This window comes from Curcuma longa, chromosome 15 (assembly GCF_044706935.1).
Source record: "Curcuma longa cultivar G26 ecotype Majalengka, Jawa Barat chromosome 15, ITB_CL_G26_1.1, whole genome shotgun sequence".
NCBI lineage: Eukaryota > Viridiplantae > Streptophyta > Magnoliopsida > Zingiberales > Zingiberaceae > Curcuma > Curcuma longa.
This window is the reverse complement of record NC_133875.1, coordinates 4,518,683-4,538,949: the sequence shown is the minus strand read 5'-3', so window position 1 is coordinate 4,538,949 and position 20,267 is coordinate 4,518,683. Positions and strand designations below refer to the sequence as shown.

General features: G+C 37.7%; 2 protein-coding genes and 1 pseudogene across 3 annotated transcripts; 1 reads left to right on the top strand and 2 right to left on the bottom strand.

Moving 5' to 3' along the window:
- Positions 1-908: 908 nt before the first annotated feature.
- Positions 909-11,573, bottom strand: LOC141846153 (K(+) efflux antiporter 2, chloroplastic-like). Its single transcript, XM_074734154.1, has 21 exons — positions 11,427-11,573; positions 9,704-11,293; positions 8,620-8,785; positions 8,400-8,490; positions 8,041-8,177; positions 7,876-7,935; positions 7,673-7,792; positions 7,417-7,485; positions 7,076-7,141; positions 6,119-6,208; positions 5,428-5,532; positions 5,222-5,350; positions 3,974-4,183; positions 3,650-3,799; positions 2,941-2,994; positions 2,752-2,810; positions 2,605-2,671; positions 2,352-2,528; positions 2,120-2,176; positions 1,933-2,007; positions 909-1,406 (listed from the first exon to the last, which is right to left on the bottom strand). Exons 2-21 carry the CDS (start codon positions 11,254-11,256, stop codon positions 1,287-1,289), a joined length of 3,555 nt encoding a protein of 1,184 aa, XP_074590255.1. The 5' UTR covers positions 11,257-11,293; positions 11,427-11,573; the 3' UTR covers positions 909-1,286.
- A 1,194-nt stretch (positions 11,574-12,767) lies between these two features.
- Positions 12,768-14,190, bottom strand: LOC141846342 (stem-specific protein TSJT1-like). Of its 2 annotated transcripts, XR_012603332.1 has the most exons (4): positions 13,919-14,190; positions 13,586-13,829; positions 13,115-13,484; positions 12,768-12,903 (listed from the first exon to the last, which is right to left on the bottom strand). XR_012603332.1 is itself a non-coding variant. In XM_074734360.1 (3 exons), exons 1-3 carry the CDS (start codon positions 14,134-14,136, stop codon positions 13,173-13,175), a joined length of 774 nt encoding a protein of 257 aa, XP_074590461.1. In that variant the 5' UTR covers positions 14,137-14,190; the 3' UTR covers positions 13,092-13,172. The 2 variants fall into 2 exon arrangements, 1 of the variants encoding a protein (XP_074590461.1); XM_074734360.1 differs by lacking the exon at positions 12,768-12,903 and having other exon boundaries at positions 13,092-13,484.
- A 4,033-nt stretch (positions 14,191-18,223) lies between these two features.
- On the top strand, positions 18,224-19,809 carry LOC141846156 (NAC transcription factor NAM-B2-like; annotated as a pseudogene).
- Positions 19,810-20,267: the final 458 nt, after the last annotated feature.

Below are 20,267 nucleotides of genomic sequence, written 5' to 3'. Positions count from 1 at the left end.
TTTTTAGTGGTGAATTTTGTGAAGTCGTAATCAAGGAAATAGCAAACTCACCGTCCAAGAGAGGAACAGCAATAGACTATGGCATGCTTTTCATAAAATCACCGTCTGGCCAATGGGCAGTTGACGGGTGTAAGGTTTGTAATTGCCATGGGAATAATAATTTGGAAGGGAGCCGTTGGATTTTTGTTTTCAGGGAATTACAAATTTGGAAGGCTGTTGTTTAATTCAGGGCTGAGGTTTACTCTCTTATAATTTTTTTATTTAAAAAAACAAATATTAATCATCTTTAATAGTATATCTTTTAAATAAGATTGATTTCAATATGATAGATTTGTAACAATGATGTAAGATTCAAATCCCTATGGATGCATATTTTAGTAGAATTAATTCCTCTCATCTAGAAGGTACTTCGATATCGTAATTTATCTCTCTTTCACAAAACTTTGAGATAAATAACAAAGGCACCTGAGATGAACACTATCACCTATTTACAACTATGATAAGATGAAAGAGTTTGGTGCATAGACAAAGTAAAGCAATAAGATGTCAAAGTTTGAATCTTAACGAAATCGAGACAATACTTTTCTCTGTCGTGATCAATTGCAACTTCTTAATTTATCTTCTCACAGATGATTATGTAGCCGACCGTGTGAAACCGCTGGAATAATGGATTCCACCTTTCACAGAAGAATTCTAAATAGGATGCATATTCTTAAAATTAATTTCTAAATGTGCATAAATGGTATTTTGAGTTTATCTGATAGATGAATCAAAAATGAAAATCATCTATCCCAGGATTAGATTATCAAACCGTCAGGCGAACTCTAACCATACAGATGATAAAAAATTATAATAATAAGATGAAAGGGAATAGAATGAAATGAGAATACAACAAGTAAATAGACATGTAAAACACAGTTAAACATGGATTTGTAGGCATCCTTTTATTCAATTCTAAACACCTTTCAAATGACAGTTTTTGGAAACTGATAAGAACATTACAAGTGAACGAAAACAACAGAAATTGACTAAGAGGAAGCAAATTGCTCATGTCAAAGTCCAATAAAAAAGGGGCAGACCAATGTACCAAGCTCCAGCTAATCCGGATCCCAAGAAAGGGTTGAGCCACATTAGCTCGTGTCAAAGCCCAATGAATGAGTAAAACTTGGGGGTTTTCTGGGTTCTCCCCTTTTCTTTAGATTTACAATTGGGAAATTTCCCAATGAAAAACTATCATCTATACATTTGTTGAAAATTCTGCTCCTGTAAAATCTGTTGTACGATGACTATATTGCCAATGTTCCTTCGATAACTTCATTCTCGTCGGAATCAGAACTTGGAGGCTTTGGCTTGGACAAAGCCCGTGAAAATCCATATCCAAGAGAGTTTCCGCTTGCTTCAAGTAACTAGAAGAAAAAACAAAAGAAAAGAACGGTGTGAAGCTCACAACCTTCCTGAAGCATAAGAAATGAGTCAGTTCTCACTTTTGAACATATTTTCTGTTATAACATTAATGATATCAAACTATACCTTACCCTTTAATTTCCTTCTAACAACCTACAAATACAAAAAGCTACAAGCAAAGATGAAGACATCGTTTGTTGGGTCTCATAAAGCGCCAGCTGAGAATTTGGGGTCTTGATTGAGCGACAAATTCTAATTTGGTACCAAAAGGAAAATTATGAGCTATGACGAGGAGAGTTTATGAGGTTTAAATAAGTGAACTAAGATTAGCCAGAATTCTGAACTCCTACATTTCACTTGTTTGCTACTCATACACTAATTTCTGAACGATATTTTTGCAGATTGTTAAATTTATATGGATATTAAGAGGTTGCAGGTATTTTATGATCATATTGAGGTATGATTTTAATGAGAATTAAGCAATCTCACCAGGAATCTCTAGGAGGAATATTAAAAAAAAAGACAGACCTCAGTAAGCTCTGAGAGATGACGAGATCTAAACTCATTGATTGTGGCAGCAATCTCTGAAGTTGGCAATTTGGCCTGAGAGGAACCACAAGTTCACTGTTAATACTGCAGGTAGCTAGTTTTTTTATCAAACCTAAGTACCAATTGCTCGGAGATATGAAAGTTCGATCATAATGCACCAATTCACCTGTGCAAGAACAGCAGCTGCTAATTGGAGACTTGGTTCCAAAGTCTCTGGTACAACCTTACAATCCATAACACAACACATGGTTAGAAAGGCAGGCAGGAGGATCTTCTTCCATGAAAATATAATATATCTATAAAAGAAATTGTTCAAGGAAAAACAATAATGCTCAACATGTTTTGTATATTTTACCATGATTTGCAAAAGGAAAGGTGTAAATTATATGATCACTCACCGCACTAGCACCGGCCTTCTCTAAGTTGATGCCATGATCAACATCATGCGCTCGAACAAATGTCTTAACATTTGGAAAATATTTGCTCAGGGCCCAAACTGTTCTATAATTTGCACCAGGAGTATCTAAAGCTATTGCAGCAGCACAAGCTCTATCGGCCCCTACTTTATGAAGAACCTAAAGTTTCATACTTCAAAAATGTCACTTTATTACATACGATATGATCAAATACACATGGTGGAGAAACTCTAACCTCTTTGCTTCCTGCATCACCAAAATATACAGGAAGGCCGAGTGCCCGACCAACAGCTACCCGATCACTGATAATACAAACTACAAGGTTAAAACATGAAACATGGCAAAAAAATGCATTATGCAATGAAGTGCAAGGGAAATTTACCTTCTGACATCAAGAGCAACGAATGGGATTAACCGCTCAGAAAGAAGTTGCGCTATGATCTAAATGGCAAAAAAAGGGGGGAAAAGAGTTTAACTATTCTACATTTAGATCCAAACAAAAACTTCATGATTCAAGAATCCATCAGCTTCATGGCAAATAAGTTAATAAAACAGAGTGCAACAAGAGTACCTGCCCAACACGTCCAAATCCACAAATGATTATATGGTCTTGCAAATCATCAGTCTATACAAGATAAAGATGACAACCGAGATTAAAAGTTGGACTAGACATAATAAATGCAACTAGAAAAGGAAATAGCAAGATTTGATAAACAATGGTGTTAAGTACTGATTTTTATAAAGAAAACAAAAACTAATAAATAAATTTGATGAATTTCTTAATTATCCTGTTTATATGGTTCCTAGATTTCTTTTATTATACTGTCACCGAGTGGGGTACCTCTTGGTGAGTGAGAATTACACCCTCGGAGCATGACAGATGACTTCTAGTTTACTTCAAGACCTCAAGTATAGGGGAGAGAGAGCTAATCAGTTTCTAACAGTAAGGTTCTAAGCTATAACCTTCTTAGTAAAGAATGACTGTAGTTTTCCCTCTTAATAGAGTTGATATGGCATATATCAAGGGAAAGCATGACTGTAGTTTTCCCTCTTGAATACATGTCTTTTTCCAACCACATAATTCATTGTTCCAAATATAAAGGCAAAGCAGATGGAACGAGGTTGAAGATAGATACCATAATGCCAGTTCATGACTATTAATAAAATACAAGACATACAAAATTTTAATCTGTGACCAGTTTTTGGAGGAAAAAATGGATAATGCGATAGCCATGAAAAAGGAATAACCTGCAAAATATCACAGATTAAAAACGTTTTACCTCAGATTCAACAGGCAACAGACTTCTGACATCATGCTGCTCAAATCTAGAAGCAAGCAACTGGCCTCCAGCAGCCAGCCACGGTGTAAGAGCCATTGAAATACCAACAACCAGAAACAGTAATGATGAAAGTTGAGAAGATAAGATGCCCTGCAAAAAAAAAAAAGGAAAGATTAAGTTTCATCTAGCGGTCAAAATTGTGAAACTGTGCAATATAGGAATTTATGCAGTGTTTAAAACCTAAATCCAGATTCCAGAAAGAGTAAAATAAGTCAGTAAATCTTTTGAGAAAATAATGGAACAGGGAAGCTGTCAATAGATCACCTGGTTTACAGCTTCACCAAAGGCAACAAATGCAAATTCTCCACCAGGAGCAAGTAAAAGACCAACTCTTATCGCTGCTATTGTTGAAATACCAAATAATCTACCTAATAGAACAACCACCAGAGTCTTTCCCGCAATTAAAAGACCCAACGCCCCCATAATAACTGGAAAATTTGCAAGAAGAAGCTTTGGATCGATAGACATACCAACCTGAAAAGATGTGATGGTAAGAGAGGGCATGAAGATTGTAAGGATTATATTATCAACAATCACAAAGGAACTCTAGCAAACTATATCTATAATACAATCTAGAAACATCTTTGCAAGAATATTTCAAAATACAATGCGCCTATTTGAATTATTAGTTTCATCATCATCAAGAAATTTTTGACCCAACTTTTTGAGTTCAGCTGCACGAATTATATCCCTTGCTTAGCCACCTTGTGAAAATTAAGATTAACATGATGCACGATTTGAGTAGAAATGATATGTACAACTTTTCATTGCATTTCTTGGTCATCCTTAGTGGCATAAAATGTATATAGAAACAATATCTCCACACACCATGACCACCATTCATCTATCACCAAATAGCCTAAATGCATATAGAAACAATATCCATGCCATGACTACCATTCATCTATCACCAATAGCCTTCTATTTGGCTCAGATTTTCAAAAAAGTAGTTGGCTTTGTTCAGTTTCAAGTCAAGAATACAACAAATATCAGCTAGACTAAGTTCAGAGACTTAATATTGGAGAGTTTAAGTGACCCTTTCTAGATGTTAATCCATATTGCTGATCTGCTTGCCCAATCTGTGCAATACCATTTCTTCAAAGAAGTCAATAGCTTGCAGATTAATATGCAAAAGTTGTGCTTTCTTACTTGAACTGTCAAATCTGAGCTGCCAACTTTCAAAGTGATTTACAGGCCTTAGCAAGGAAAGGAGAAGATTTATCAACCAAATTTTTTGGGTAGTTTTGAACTAGTTAAGGGGAGCAGTATTTTTTCCCTCTTTCAGATCACTTATTACACAAGGAAATTGACAATGTGCATCCTTCATTTAATCAACCTCTACTGGACAATTGTGCATGCTGCAGAATACCATGCCAGCCCTGCTTTTAATGTACCGCAAGATGCCCATGAATACTGATCAAAGGGCATGCCATAGCCCACTTTCTACATTGACCATTTATTTCATTCACTTGCATAACGAAAATATTGAAAGATGAGAACTGATGTACTTACTGTCATGAAAAAGAGGCCCAACAGAAGGCCACGATAAGGAGCAATATCTGATTCAACCTGTAAGGAAAACTCAGTCTCTGCTAGGAGGAGACCCGCTAGAAAAGCTCCCAACGCCATAGAAAGTCCAGCCTGTACAGCAAATTTCATTTGTCATCATTTCAAAATCCAAAGGTTTGTTGGAAATCATGGTAAACAGTTGTACATACCCGTGCTGTAAGAAGACTTGTTCCTAGGATAACAAGGAGTGTATTTGCAGAAAATATCTCAGCATTTTGGTTTTCTGCAATTTGCTTATAAATTGGCCGAAGAAGCTGCCAGTTCATAATACCCAAAAGACAATAAGTACCAACACTGACACTAAAGAATATTTATTCTAGAAGTACAATCCCTATATCCAATGAAAATTTTTAAAAAATGGTATGGACTTTCAGAATATGAGCATAGAAAAAGTTGGTGATCCTATTGCATGGAAGTGAATAAAAATTTGAGAGAAAACAACAATTTATGGTTAAATCACTTAATTCATTGCAAATTTATCATTTAGTCTCCATATACCCTGATACCTTCAGCTCCAATTGATTCAAGTTGTCCGACTATAGAATCTATTGATCTCTTTGAAGATTTCTATACTGTGTTAACTTATTTTTTCTCATTTAATGGAGCTACATGCAATTACTCCCAGATAATAGTACTTTTTATTTAATCCTTTTTAATAACACCATACATCTTAGCATAGTGTTAACAAAAGATACTATTAAATGCAAAAATAAGCAGGCTAGAGAATATGATAACTTTGCTTGTCTTAGGAAGATGGCACCCAATAGAAAGGTCGTAATATGTTTGTTGGTCATCCATTATACAATACAATCAATTTGATTATTATAAGATTAACTATACCAGGCGTCCTCCAGCAATTATGGCAGTAATAGCAACTATTGCTTTTACAGCAGCCAACCCAAGAGCCTCTGCTATTGCTTGAAATCCCACCTATGAAAAGAAACAGTAATCACAGAGATTGTACAAAAACTGCAAACAAAACATATCCACAACAAACTGCCTTATGATGTTTGAAGGGTGTAGAAGTCCCTCAAGTAATAATAAATACAAGGGGTCTGGGGCTAAGAATCACTTGCGATGCAATAATAACTCAAAACAGAAGTTGGATAAGCATAGCATGTAAGGGCACAAACAATAATAAAGGAAATCCATGTCATTTGCTTGCAGATGCCCAGCAAGATGGTCCAGAACAGGCAAAGAAAACCTAAGTTACACTGTGATAACAAACTTCACACTAAACGAATCAGTATATCCACAAGATTTGGCATAACAACACAAAGAAGATTGGCCGTAATTTCTCTACAAAGTGATTGTACAAACTCTTATTAGTCAATACTTGCAGATGATGTCAGTAACAAACAGATGAAGGGCCTCATGATAATTTTTAACCCTTCAAATGCAAATATAATCAATTTTAGACTAATGGACACCAGTATAAACAACTTCTTGTCAATGTTTTATTAGGATTGAAGGAAAAAATTGTTTGCCTTGGAAAATCATGAAATCAAGAGCATAAAGAAAATTGTGACAAGATGACAAAAGATATTGTAGTTTTACCAGCAGACAATAGGAAAGCTTGAGTTGTTAGGAAAGGGACTTTTCGACTATTTGATATATTTATATTCTTAACAGAAACAACTAAAGATCCAGATCTGCTTGTAAAAATCCCTATTTATACTATAGCTTAAAAAGTTGACCATGCAATTAAAAGGTAAATTCTGATCACACTATTACTAAGATTTAAGAATACAAATTCTGCAACATGTGAGATATGTGAAATATGTTATAGAAGACTACCCCTCCTTTTGACGAGTTTGGCGAAATGAGAGGTATCAAAATCAATAGAACCACCACTGCTAGGTCCTGCAAATGAATAAATCATAAACTTACAGATCGAGAGATATAGACAGAAGCACTAAAAATAGACAATTACAAGCCGCATAAACAAGTTTCCTCAGGTGTTGAGAATCTCCTATGTGAAACTACCCTGCTAAATTAGCACTGCAATAGCAGGGCAAGTGTATATACTACAGCATAACTGAAGAGCCTAATATCTCACCTAAGTGGTACTATGACCAGGATAGTGTCATGTTCTTCAAGCCAAATATGAAAGTTAGACCTAAAGAGGAGAGCTATACCTGGAAGAGCAGCACAGAGAAAGTAGCACGTCCATGGCGTGATGTGCTCTCCCCTCGTTCTTGCAACACCTAGAAATATGTGCATGATAAATCTAGTTGAATTGTACAAAATAAATATGGAAAAATATATAAAAATGAAAAAGAATGAGGTGAGGTAAAATAATGGCATTAAAATCACAAAACGTTTAAACAAAGAAGTAAAATAATGAGGTGAGGTGAGGTGAGGTGAGGCGAGGCAAAATGGAAAAAAGAATACCTGCAACACAACTGCTGTAGATGAAAGAGCCAGGCCATTGCCAATAACAATTGCTGCTGGACCCAGTAGCCCAGAGAAAAAATAAGCTACCAACCCAACAACTACAGCAGTGACTAGAACCTTCAAAATTCCAAGAGAAATCACATCTGATAACAGAGTTCTTTGCAACATTCCACTACATTTCAACAGTACAATAGACTCACCTGAGAAGAACCTAATCCAAAGACATATTTCTTCATCGAGCTTAGTCTTTCAACAGAAAGCTGCAATATAAATAAGAAAAAAAATAATGTATGCCCCTTAAACATGACAGATAATCAACCATTAGAATATTCATAATTGATGACAAAAACAAATTGAGACACTACCTCGAGCCCAATATTGAACAGCAAAAAAACAACTCCAAATTCAGCAATGGCCTTTGTCCCATGAACATGATGAATGATAGACAACCCATAAGGGCCAATCAAGATGCCTGCTGCAAGATAACCTAGTACTGGACTACCTAGAAGATGCAAGTGAAAATAGGTAAATCATGAAGGCACACAAAGAAAGCATTTCCACTATTTATGAGGGACCAATTTGATACTAGGCATTAGGCAGAAGATACTTTTCCTCGAAACAACCACCATTAGTAGGCTTTTATGTGTGAGAGAGAGAGAAAAAAAGAGCATGAGAAAAAGAGTAAATTAATCAAATACTGTAAACAGGATGGTGTTGAGCTTACCTCCAGGTATTTTCTGGAATGCTGGTACAAAGATAACACTAGCTAGCAATAACCACAGCATGTCAAAGAGGGAGGCTTCTTCTTCATTTATCTAAAAACATAAGTTAAAAATAAATTTTTACTCAAAAGCTTTATTTATCATTGTTTAATGTTTTTAATGAACACCTAAAAAAATTAAATCAAATTTAATTAGATTTTATCTGCAGTCAAAATGGCATACCTCTTGCTGAGGTAAGTGTTGAATAAGTTTCTTTAATTTTTTAGGGATCTTCCTTATTGCCCGAACCATAGGCTTGGAAGATGAGGCAACTTCCTCAATGGTGATTATATCCGGCTGCTGAAACAGTTGTGAGGTCCTTTCTGCTCGATTACTTATAAAGAATGCCCTGATGCAGTAATGAGAAGAAAATCACTTAACTCCTGACAAAATATTTGTTCATATGAAAAGAGTAGGAAGTAGTATTACAAGCCATATCACATTCTCCAGGATAAATAAGTAATCAAGAAGAAAATCCAATCACTTTAAGAAGAAACAGTTATTAACTAACCCTTCCATAAGCATAATAGCATAATAAATGGTTCAAATTTCACATTAATTTAATGAAATGATGTGTCTGTAAACCCTTCCATAAGCATAATAGCATAGTAACTAGTTCAAGTTTAATAGTAATTTAATGAAATGATGTGTTTGTAAAGTTGCACCATCCACACCAAACAATTCTACTTTCAAGATCAAGAATGGAAACATAATCTTCTACATAATGCAACATTTTAACAAAGAAATGATAACAACATACATATGAAATAGTTGATTTACGATGATCACATGCAAACCTAGCTATTCAATAGGCAACTTCCAAAATCATGCACTTCCTAGGCCTTAGGTGATGTTACAAAATAAAGATAAATGAGTGAACGTCTAACATAGAGGAGCATCACAACCACAGCTGGTGTTAGTATAATCTACACCATCCTATTTGTTTGTAATAACAATCATGTTTAATTTTATAAGATAGATGATTGTCTTCCAAGGAAAATTATTGGTAGTACGATCACATCACTCTTTCCATGTGTAGAGTTCTCAAATATGTCCCACGTGATTCAAAAGCAATAGCCAAAAAAAATGTCATGTTGAAGCTCTATGTTCTTTAGTGTTGATACAAGATCCCCATAGCAACAGGGTACTCTGCATTGAAGAAATCAGAAATGAAGATAGTGACATATTCAATAGCACGTATAACTTGTCAATGTCAATACATATATTTATTAGGATGCGGTGAATGGATTACCATGATAAAACTCACCCCAGCCCAGCAAAAAGTATCCCAATAACCAACTTGGGTGCTTGCTTCTTTGCAAAGTTAACAAGGCCATGGAAGACAGAGGTAGGTGTGAATTTTTCATCTTCTACATGAAAAGAAAAAAATGATGCAGAAAAAAATCTTGATGACTTCTTCAACAATGTCTTGGGGGAATAAAGAGATGGAGGGCTATCCTTAATCAAGTCCTTCTGTTGTTCCTGCTTCTTTGCCTTCGACTTTTCCACCTCCACAGCATCTTTGACAGAATCCAAAATTAACTTTCCATTCTCTTTATCACTCATTTCATCATATGATTTAACCACTTCAATGCTTTTAGCAGTTACATCACCAAGAAAAACATCATCTATTTCAGAAGTTCCAGCATCAATACTAGCTCCTGCTAACTCCACAAAACTTGTCTCTTCCTTAACGAACTGGTCTTCAGAAGGTTGTGGTTGCTGTTCTGAAGCATCAGTAGAAGTGATGGCTTTCTCAGCTCTCTGTAATGCCAGCTCTGCATCATTAACACGTTGAGTAGCCTCAACTTCAAAAGCAACTGCTTTTTCAGCGAGAAGCATAATGTTCGACACATCCTCCTCAGCCTTTAATGATTCCAACTGAGCTTTCTCAGCAATTTCACGTAGCGTCTCTACTTCTTTCTGAAGTTCCTCTTTCCTTATTTGGATATGTTTAAATGTTTCGTTGCAGCTTTCCAAGGTTTCCTTACAGCTCCTGATCTCTTCATGAGCAGATAAAAGTGTTTGTTCATTGTTGTTATCAACAGAAGGTTCTAGCAATATCCTCTGTTCCATTTTGGAATCAGTAGTTCCTTGTGCCAGCTGCAGCCTGGCCTCAGCCATCGAAAGTGCCATGGTAGCCTTATGAATTGCTTCTTTGGCAATATCTTCCTCAATAATAATCTCCTGAATGGCGGAAACAGAAGAATTGACATCATCCCAAGCATGTTCAGCTTTATCTTTCAAGGCAATTGCTGTTTCTGATATCTTCAATGCCTTCTCCTCGAACATGGCACTGTTAAGCCTAGCAGCCTGCAATTCTTTGATAGCTTTCTGGAGCAACTCCCTTGGCTCATCCATCTGGCAGGCATCCTTTTCCTCTGCCAGTGGGCTAATCGACTTAGAATCAGAAGCAGGCTCTACTTCTGATTCCTCCATATGAGATTTATGCTCATCTACAAATTCAACTTGAGTCAAATCAGAATCTTCTCTGCTAGCGTCAATATATGCCATGGAATCATTGGAATGACAACTCAATAGCATGGACCGGTTCAATAGTTTCCGATGGCTAAGGAGATAAGCCTTCCCCTTTTGCTCGGAAAAACTAAACAAGTCCGCGCAACCTCTCTCGTGCGCTCCACCAGGAATGCAACGAAGCCCGCAACGTTTCCTCCCCAAAGAGCGAGTCCCGATATGAACTCTAGACTCGAGAACTGAATAGCGACTCCGCCCTCTGCATCCCAACCTCAAATAACCCGAACCAATGCTGCGATCGAGCGCCATCGACGGCGTCCGAACGCCACAAGCTAAATCCATCATCGGCTACCAGAGCAAGCGAATCTGGCACCTCCGCCGCCTGTGGAACAAAAAGAAACCCCAATCAAGAACACGACACTGCAAGAAAGTCATCCCTCCGCAAAAGAAAATGAACAGACAGTTTTTCGCGAAACACTAAGGCCGGGGAGAAGGATCTTGGAATCGAAACGTACCGGGAAGAGTGACCGAGAGCAGGAGCTACGGCGGATGGGGAGGCCGATTCCGGCGGTGAGAGGTCAGGCGAAGGCGGACATGGCGAGAGAAGAGACGATCATCGACGGCGGAGAGGCCGAGGGCATCGGTGGCAGCAGCTCATTCGCCGTCGTGGACTCGCGGGCGTCACGTGACGAAGCGGCGTCAGGAAGTTGTAGGGCGTCGCAGTCGTCACGGCGAGATTTTATTGGTCCTGAGGTTTTTGGAACGCAACGGCACCTCTTTAATCGGATTTCGGACTCGGATCCAGAACTCCACCCCCAATTTGAATCCATGAAGTGGTAGTGCAGAACTAGCGGTTCGGGTATTTTTGAGTCGTCCATGTGCGTTCAACCCGTTTAAGAGCCAAAGACTCAAGACTCAAGACTCAAGAGAGGTGATTAGAGTAGCTTGAGGTTGAGTCATTAATCGCACGTGCTCGTTTGATAAAGAAGTTACATTGACAATTGCAGTAGCACGTGTTGAGAGATAATTGCAAAATAATTTATTTAGATAAAAATCGAAAAAGATGTTCATTGTTTATAAAATCGTTAGGATATCTTATTTTACGTGAAAGATAATTGAGTTGGTTAGGATGGAATTAAATTATTAATATGGATAAAAAATTATCTCATTTTATTTCACTTTTTTAGTGTAGTTAAAATATTTTATTTTCAATTAAAATTATATTTAAATAAGTAAAATAAATATTGAAGACTCCATAATACTTATTATATTTTAAATAAATATTATTTGAATTTAATCCATAGTATAAAAATTAATATTTAGTTTGTATAACGTGTAAAACCTAACTACTACCTTTTATTATATAGGAATTAGAAATTAACTTCTAATATAGTCATTTTATATTATTTTAATTTTACTTTTTAAAAGTAATAATTAAATTAAATTAATGTTTTAATAAATAAAATAAATGATAGAGACTCTATGTTACCAATAGCGTAGCTAGTGCTAAGCTGTATTGGACTCCAACCCAGTACAACTCATTAACTGAAATCAATACATTATTTTATAATGCAGTTACAATGGAAGGCAATACATTATTTTACAGTGCAATTCAGCCAATCTAGCCCAGTGTAATCTTGAGTCCAATGTAACCCAACAATTGAAGTCCAAGGCAGTTAAAACCCTAACTATGCCATTGCATGTTACTATCGTACAATATATAATAGCTACCTACTAAAAAAAATGAAACTTGCATCTCAATGACTTCCTTATAGTCGCCCCCATGAATATGAAAGAAGGTATGTAGCAACTACCTATTAAAAAAAATATGAATCCATCATCTCAATGCTCCGAGATCCACGAATATAGAGAGAGGTAAATTCAAGTATACAAGTAAAAAAAAAAAGTGAATGGTGAATTTCCATGGAATTCGACCCTTCATTGTTACATCAGAAATATCATATACCCACCATCAACACTACATCATAAGAGCTGCAAAGGATAAAGATAAAAATATTAAATGAGATATCCATTTAATTTTAATTGAAAATGTGACATATCAGACGTCATTTTAATTTTTAGATAAATTATTTTTTATTTGTTTAATTACGTTAGAGAAAAATATTTTTCACCTCTTGTTCTCTACTAGAGTCCCTCTTCATAATACGTTTTGCAAAGGATATCTCAGAATTGGAGAAGTTACATTTTCAAATGAACGACACAATCATAACATCACACGGCAGCTAGATTACATGGAGATTCTAAGCGTCCCACGTGGAGGCCCAGTTGGCGGCGCTCCCGACACGCGGCACGGCGTTGACCTTGTCCAAGGAATCGACCGTGAAGCCGGCGCCGCACACGACGCCCTCGCTGTCGACTCGCGGCATCGCCTTCACCTTGTTCATGGGATGCTCGAAGCTCCTCAGCCCTCCCTCGCTATGGAACATGCACCCCGCGGGGAACGGAGCGTACGACTTGCCGCAGCCGCCCTTCACGATCTCCACCTCGTCGCCGATCACCGCCGACCCATCCGCCGCCACGCCCCAGTACAACGGCACGCCGCCGTCGGAGCTCTGCAGCCACAAAGCGACGCGCCCGAGTTGAAATTAAACACACGGCGTTTCTAGTTCGATGGGAAATTAATACGTCGAACAGGGAGGGGGGATGCAATTACCAGGGCGGCGAAGACGGCGCCGGTGGAGTCGTCGTAGACGACGAAGGCGAAGCTGCCGGCGAGGTCCTTGAGGACCTGGTCGGCCGGGTAGGGCCCGCGGTCCCGCAGCGTGCGGTAGGCCTCGATCACGAGCAGAGCCTCGTCGGCGGACTTGCCGGCGAGGCCGTACTGGCGCACCAGGGAGCTCAAGTTGTGGATGTTCCCGACGAACACGCAGTAAACGTCGTCGTAGCTGCAGAACAATCTGCAAAAATAGAGGAAAAAAGTTTTAATTTCAGTTGATTTCGGATGATTCGCGATGGTAAAATTGCGGATTTCGCTTCGAAATTCGACCTTCGGTGGAGGAAGGAAGGGCGGGGGGCGCGGGGGCCGAGGGAGGCGAGGGCGGCGCCGCCGCCGAATGTGGCGCCGAATGAGTGGCCGGGGTGCGCGGCGTGGAAATCGCGGAGGATCTCGTCGGGGTTCTTGGGGTGGCGCTGGCATCCAGCGTGCTCCGGCGAGATGAGCTCCGGCGGAGGGCGGGCAAAGTTCTTCTGGAAGATCGCCAACATCTTCGATTTCCGGTCTCGGAATCAAATGGGAATGGGAATGGGAATGGAATGGAGTTTGAGGAATGGGGGATCGAGTGAGTTTACTTATAGTAGTTTATGGATCTAGATTTCTGACGAGGATCCAGCGGTGAAATCCAACCGTCAAGTCAAATTTAGCAAATCTAGGTACATAGATTTGAGAGATCCGAGCCGAAAAGAAACAAAAAAGTGGTGGGGCCCACATCCCGGAATCCTGTTGCTTTGGATAAGATTACTATAATTGCTGCGTCGCGTACACGTAAGCAAGCGCTGTCAGGTCGCCACGTCTGCCCTTCGTCGGCTTTATATCCACGCGTGTGAGAGAATCTATGCGTTTCATTTCTTTTTTTTTTTCTCGTTTATTTACGCGAGGAGTTGCCACGCGTGTTTGTGGGTGACGTGGATCAACGAGATTTTTGGACATCGAAAACAAACTGGGCTTGGGCTTGGGGCCATTATCTTGAACCCATTAAGAAATATCCATAGGTTATGTAGTGAATGTCACTCGTCATTATTAATGTTGATCAATTTTGAAGTATTACTATAATATATGGTGAAGCCGAGTAATACCCTTTTCTCGTTATAATTAACTACAGTTTCTGGATTTACCTCCTCACAGATGATCGTGGGACCGACCGTGTGGGACCGCTGAGGTGGCGGATTTCACATTTCTTTTTAAGAAAAATATTACTATAATAAAATCTCAATAAAAAATGAAATGGTTATATTAGGTATGATATTGCTAAATTAGTATTGATCAGAATTGAAATATTATAATAATATGAAAATAAGAATAATTTTAAAAATAAAAAATATATAATTATAATAACCTAACTGCTTCATTATAATATTGGCTAATATTAATAAAAATAAATTTCATATATCATAATAATTATGATTTATAATTACTATAATATAATATTGATAGTCTATATTATAATAATTATAAATAATAAATATTATATAGTATTATTAATGTTAATTAAAATTAAAATGCTACTGTACTATAATGCTATTACTATAATCAGAATTTAAATATTATAATAGTGTAAAAATAAAGATAATTTTAAAAATAAAAATATATATCAATCTAAAATAGAATGTTATTTTGATAATAAATAAAAAATATTTTTTTCCGCTATTTCACTAAAAAAAGTGACTCATTTTTATTTTTTCTTAAATATTGAACGCCAAAAATATTTTTAAAAATACAATACGTATTTTTCAAAAACGGACTAGGCCCACTCTGCTTTGATTATGATGACGCATGCATTACGTCCACATCACCCAAACCGAAAGCATGACATCAAGCGCACAGCAAACAGCTAGAGGCCGTTTCCAGCCTCTTCCTCGTGCCCACCCAAAAAAAAAAAAGTGAAAATGCATATCTAAAACTTTTCAATACTCAAATTGATATATATATATATATATATTTTATTTTATTTGATTCATTACTATTTACCTAAATATTTTTCTCTCAATTTATTCTATTTTATCAAAAGGGCATTTTTTTAAAAAAATATGTGTTACTGCATCATAAAGTAATTTTTTTTTCAACTTATCAAAATTATAACCCAAGAAGCCCTTTGCATTAAAATACATTTTTTATCAATTTATTAAAATTGTTAAAATTTAAATTAAAAATATTTTAATTTAGTTAAAATATAATATTATAGACATAATTGCTACAAATAGTATTAAATTAATTTTAATCAAATTAGAATAATTTTAATAAAATTTGAGTATTTTTTTGTGCTAAGTTCATAAAGAGTATTTGGATATAGTGCTTGTAATTTTGATAAGTTAAAATTATTTCAATTAAATTTAAATAATTTAAATTAATTTTAATGTAATAATGTTAGAGAAGTAGCTATTTTTATTTTTTTAAACAATACATCCTGTTAATTTTTTGGATTTTTTTGTTGACAGAAATTAAAAGATGATCGTCCCTTTTTTATTGAAATTGTCCAACTTTCATTTACTTTCCAAAACTATCTTTAGCAATATCGAATTACAAATTTATAATAGATACAAGTTAATAGTTATTATACAATTATAATAATTACGATTTCATAACTACTCTAACATAAATATTTTAATTTTAATTAATATTAATAATATTATATTTTAACAATTATAATATATAACTATTATATATAAATTTTATTTTTAATTAATATTGATCAATATTATATTATAATAATATTTTAATTTTTATCAACACTAATAAATCATGATATAGTAATTATATAATTATCATAATATAATATGAGAATTTATTTTTATCAATATCTATCAACATAAATTAACATGATCAATATTATATTATAATAATTATAAATCATAATTAATATTTTATTTCTGATAATATTTATTAATATTATATTGTAAAAATTACGGTGGGCCCTCCCTGCCTGTGGCTGGTAGTGTTGATTTGAGGCGGTGCGGGTCCAGGTCGTTTGGGGACGTGTGCTAAAAATAATAAATAAATAATATAGAATGAATTTATAGTAAAATAAAAATAATAATAATAATAAAAGTGTCCAAAAACTGATCGAGTTAACGTCATCATTGATGGTAGTCGCTGATCGCGACCTCAAAATTGGAAGGATCCTTGGGCCCATTTCATTTGTTTACATTCATTAATTAATATTCGATGCTATATTTCTAACCCAACAAATGCCCATTTATTATATTATATTATATTATCATATTACTAGGGATTTTTTTCCACTTTCTTCTCGAAAGTTTTCGAAATTCCCAATTCATTCTACAAAATTAATACAGTATCTAGCTTGAATTTTTGAAATTTTAATCCAATTAATTTAGGATTAGTTAAACTTTAATTACTAAGTTCCTGATTTGTTGACTCAAAGTGCAAATGTACACATCCTTCTAATACTAAAAAGGGGATATATGTTATCATTCTCTTTCTCTCTCTATATATATATTTAACATTAGAAAATTTTATGTTCGTTCACTAACTCAGATGATTATTATATTGGATGAAGTCTCTTGTGATTTACCTCATTTCCATATCGCTTGAGATAGTCCTAAAGGGACCCCGAATGAGAGTTATCACATTTTGCTACAATAAGATTATAAATTTTTATATTATTTATGTGTATATTATAACAAATATTAACCATAGTTTTTTTTTAAAAAATAGTTCATATATAAATAAAATAGGAGAGGTTAGACCCTCAAATGTACAATCAAAAGATCAGCATTATAACCCAGACAACATTTGCCATTGAGCACACACATATGATCTCACACAAGAAACTACATCAAACTCATGACACCACCAACACCAAGACACCATAACCCCGCATGTCTACACATCACAACACTTGCATGCTCATCTACGGACCATACAAATCACCACATACTACAAACTATTAACCATAGTTGATGCGATATTGTTATAACACACTGTTGATCGTTGTTTTAACTTGTTTTAAACAAGATACTACTTGTTTGCATGTTATAACATTATGATTAATTACTACAGCATACTATTGACTTAAGTTAAAATAATTTCTCGGAGCATAGTTGAGTTAGTTATGACAGAATAAAGTTGCTGAAGTAGCACAAGGAACGAATCTCGATGAAGCTGAGATAATGTCCTCCTCTGTTGTGGTCAACTGTAGCTTTCTGATTTACTCCTCATAGATGATCATGAGACTGACCGTGTGAAACCGCTAGGTGGTAGATTTTTTTTTTTTTTGAATAAATGAATAGTAAATGTTACACGTTATAAGTGTCTAGTTTATTTTTTATTTATTTGGATTAGTTGCAGTAATTTGGGTAATAAAAAATAAGAGTGGATATTATTTTGATGATTAGTAAATTTACCCATATATTTCCATATATTATATGCATAAATTCAAATAGCTATGAACTTTGAGAATATCAACGGAGGTTTCATTTCGAATATAATTCGTGGAGTAAAATATAACTTTTATAAATAGAGGGAGTTGAAAGGAATTTAGGAAACTGAAAAGGGGCAACGTGAAGTTTCCCCTCTTATCAGTTATCACATTTGTTGGGCAGCAGAGCCTGTCGCATGACGTCATCCGTCCCAACCGGTCACACCGTCCTCGCCCGCCCCGCCGTGGTCCCCACTCCCCACGCCCTCAACCGGAGTCGGCGTTAACACCAGTCGCGCCGCTCGCCCTCCTCCCGAGCCCTTTATAACCCTCCACCGCCATCGCCTCGACATGGAGATGGAGAGCACCGACTCCTCCTCCGGCGCCGCCATGAAACTGCCGCCCCCGCTGCCGTCACCTCCGCCGCAGCATCCTAACCTCCCCCCCGGCTTCCGCTTCCACCCCACCGACGAGGAGCTCGTCGTCCACTACCTCAAGAAAAAGGCCGCCTCCGCCCCCCTCCCCGTCGCCATCATCACCGAGGTCGATCTCTACAAGTTCGACCCCTGGGAACTCCCAGGTGACTCCGCCCCCTTCGTCGCCTCCTTCCTACTCTCTGCAATTCGCTTGATTAACACTGCAATTGTTGTCGCAGGAAAGGCCAGTTTTGGGGAGCAAGAGTGGTACTTCTTTAGCCCTAGGGACCGGAAGTACCCCAACGGAGCGCGGCCCAACCGGGCGGCCACGTCCGGGTACTGGAAGGCCACCGGTACCGACAAGCCGATACTGACCTCGGGCGGGAGGCAGGTCAAGGTCGGCGTCAAGAAGGCGCTCGTCTTCTACCGCGGCAAGCCGCCCAAGGGCATCAAGACCAACTGGATCATGCACGAGTACCGCCTCGTCGACGACGACCACCATCACCACCACAGCAGCAGACTGCCCCATGTTGCCAGCAAGAAGAGGGGCGGATCGCTCCGGGTAAAACCCTAAAAATTTAAACGCGCTCCATTGCTCCGAGAACGTTCGATCGATCGATTTATTGTACTGTGTTGTAGCTGGATGATTGGGTGTTGTGCCGCATCTACAAGAAGAGCAACACCAGCTGCGTCGGCGATAGGCCGTCCACGGAGGACGGGAGCGCCGATGACGCGCTCGGTGCTGCGTCGGGCGGGCAGACAGAAGGACATCGACCGCCGCTGACCAACTACAACGCCTTGATGGAGAACGACGAGACCTTCTTCGAGGGGCTACTCGCCGCCGAGGTCGGCCTGCCCGCCAACCCAATCGCCCACCTTGCCGCCGCGCCGAGAACCAATCTCAACCTCACCTTCCCCTTGCGCCACTCTCTTTCCTCCCCTTACTGGAACACCGACTCCCCCAACATCCCCGCCGCGCCGCCAACCACTAGACTTCTCGATTCCGCCGACGACAACAACGCCAGCAGCTGTAGCAACAGCAGCGCTGCTGCACACGAAGATCCCGTGCACAAAACCCGGATGCTTCTCAATCAGACTCCCCATGGCACTGCGTACCATGACCAGATGATTCACGGTGCCTCCATCTTCCAGCAGCATCCCTACCAGCTCCCCGGAGTAAACTGGAGCTCCTAATCATCATCATCATCATCGATCAGTTTCAGGTAACTCAAACCAGTGTACATAATCAAAGCCCAATTGTTCCAGTGCGTGAACAGAGGGATCATCAGTATCGCAATACACAAAGTTGGATTCTTTAACAAACATAAGAGAGCTCGAGAAGATTGAAAGCAAACTGGTACTGTAATTCCAGATGATACTAATAATATAATTGATAGTCTTACAATATGGATTGCGTGATTGCAGAGAGATTTGGGCGAGTCATTTAATTTGTCTCTGGACAGTTAACCATAGGAATCATGACTGATACACAGCCAAACTTTCACTGATCTCACTGTGACATGAAGGCCATCAGTAACCAGCCAACTTCTGTTACAGATTCTGCTATCTCCATCTGCACACTGATGGAGAGTGACAGGGAAAGGTTGGAGTTTTCTTCGTACTCGATGGACAATGAACACGACAAAAGGATGTTAGGTTCAACCATAAGAAGTAAGGCAGGAGGATGAGGTTTTTGTGGGGTTGACTTGGGTTTCCATCTTTCCTTCTTTCTATTTGATGCCTCATTCCTTTTGATTAGATAGATAGATAGATATTTGTTGGAGAGTTGCTACTTCTCCCATGCTTTTCTTGTGATGAGAGTGAA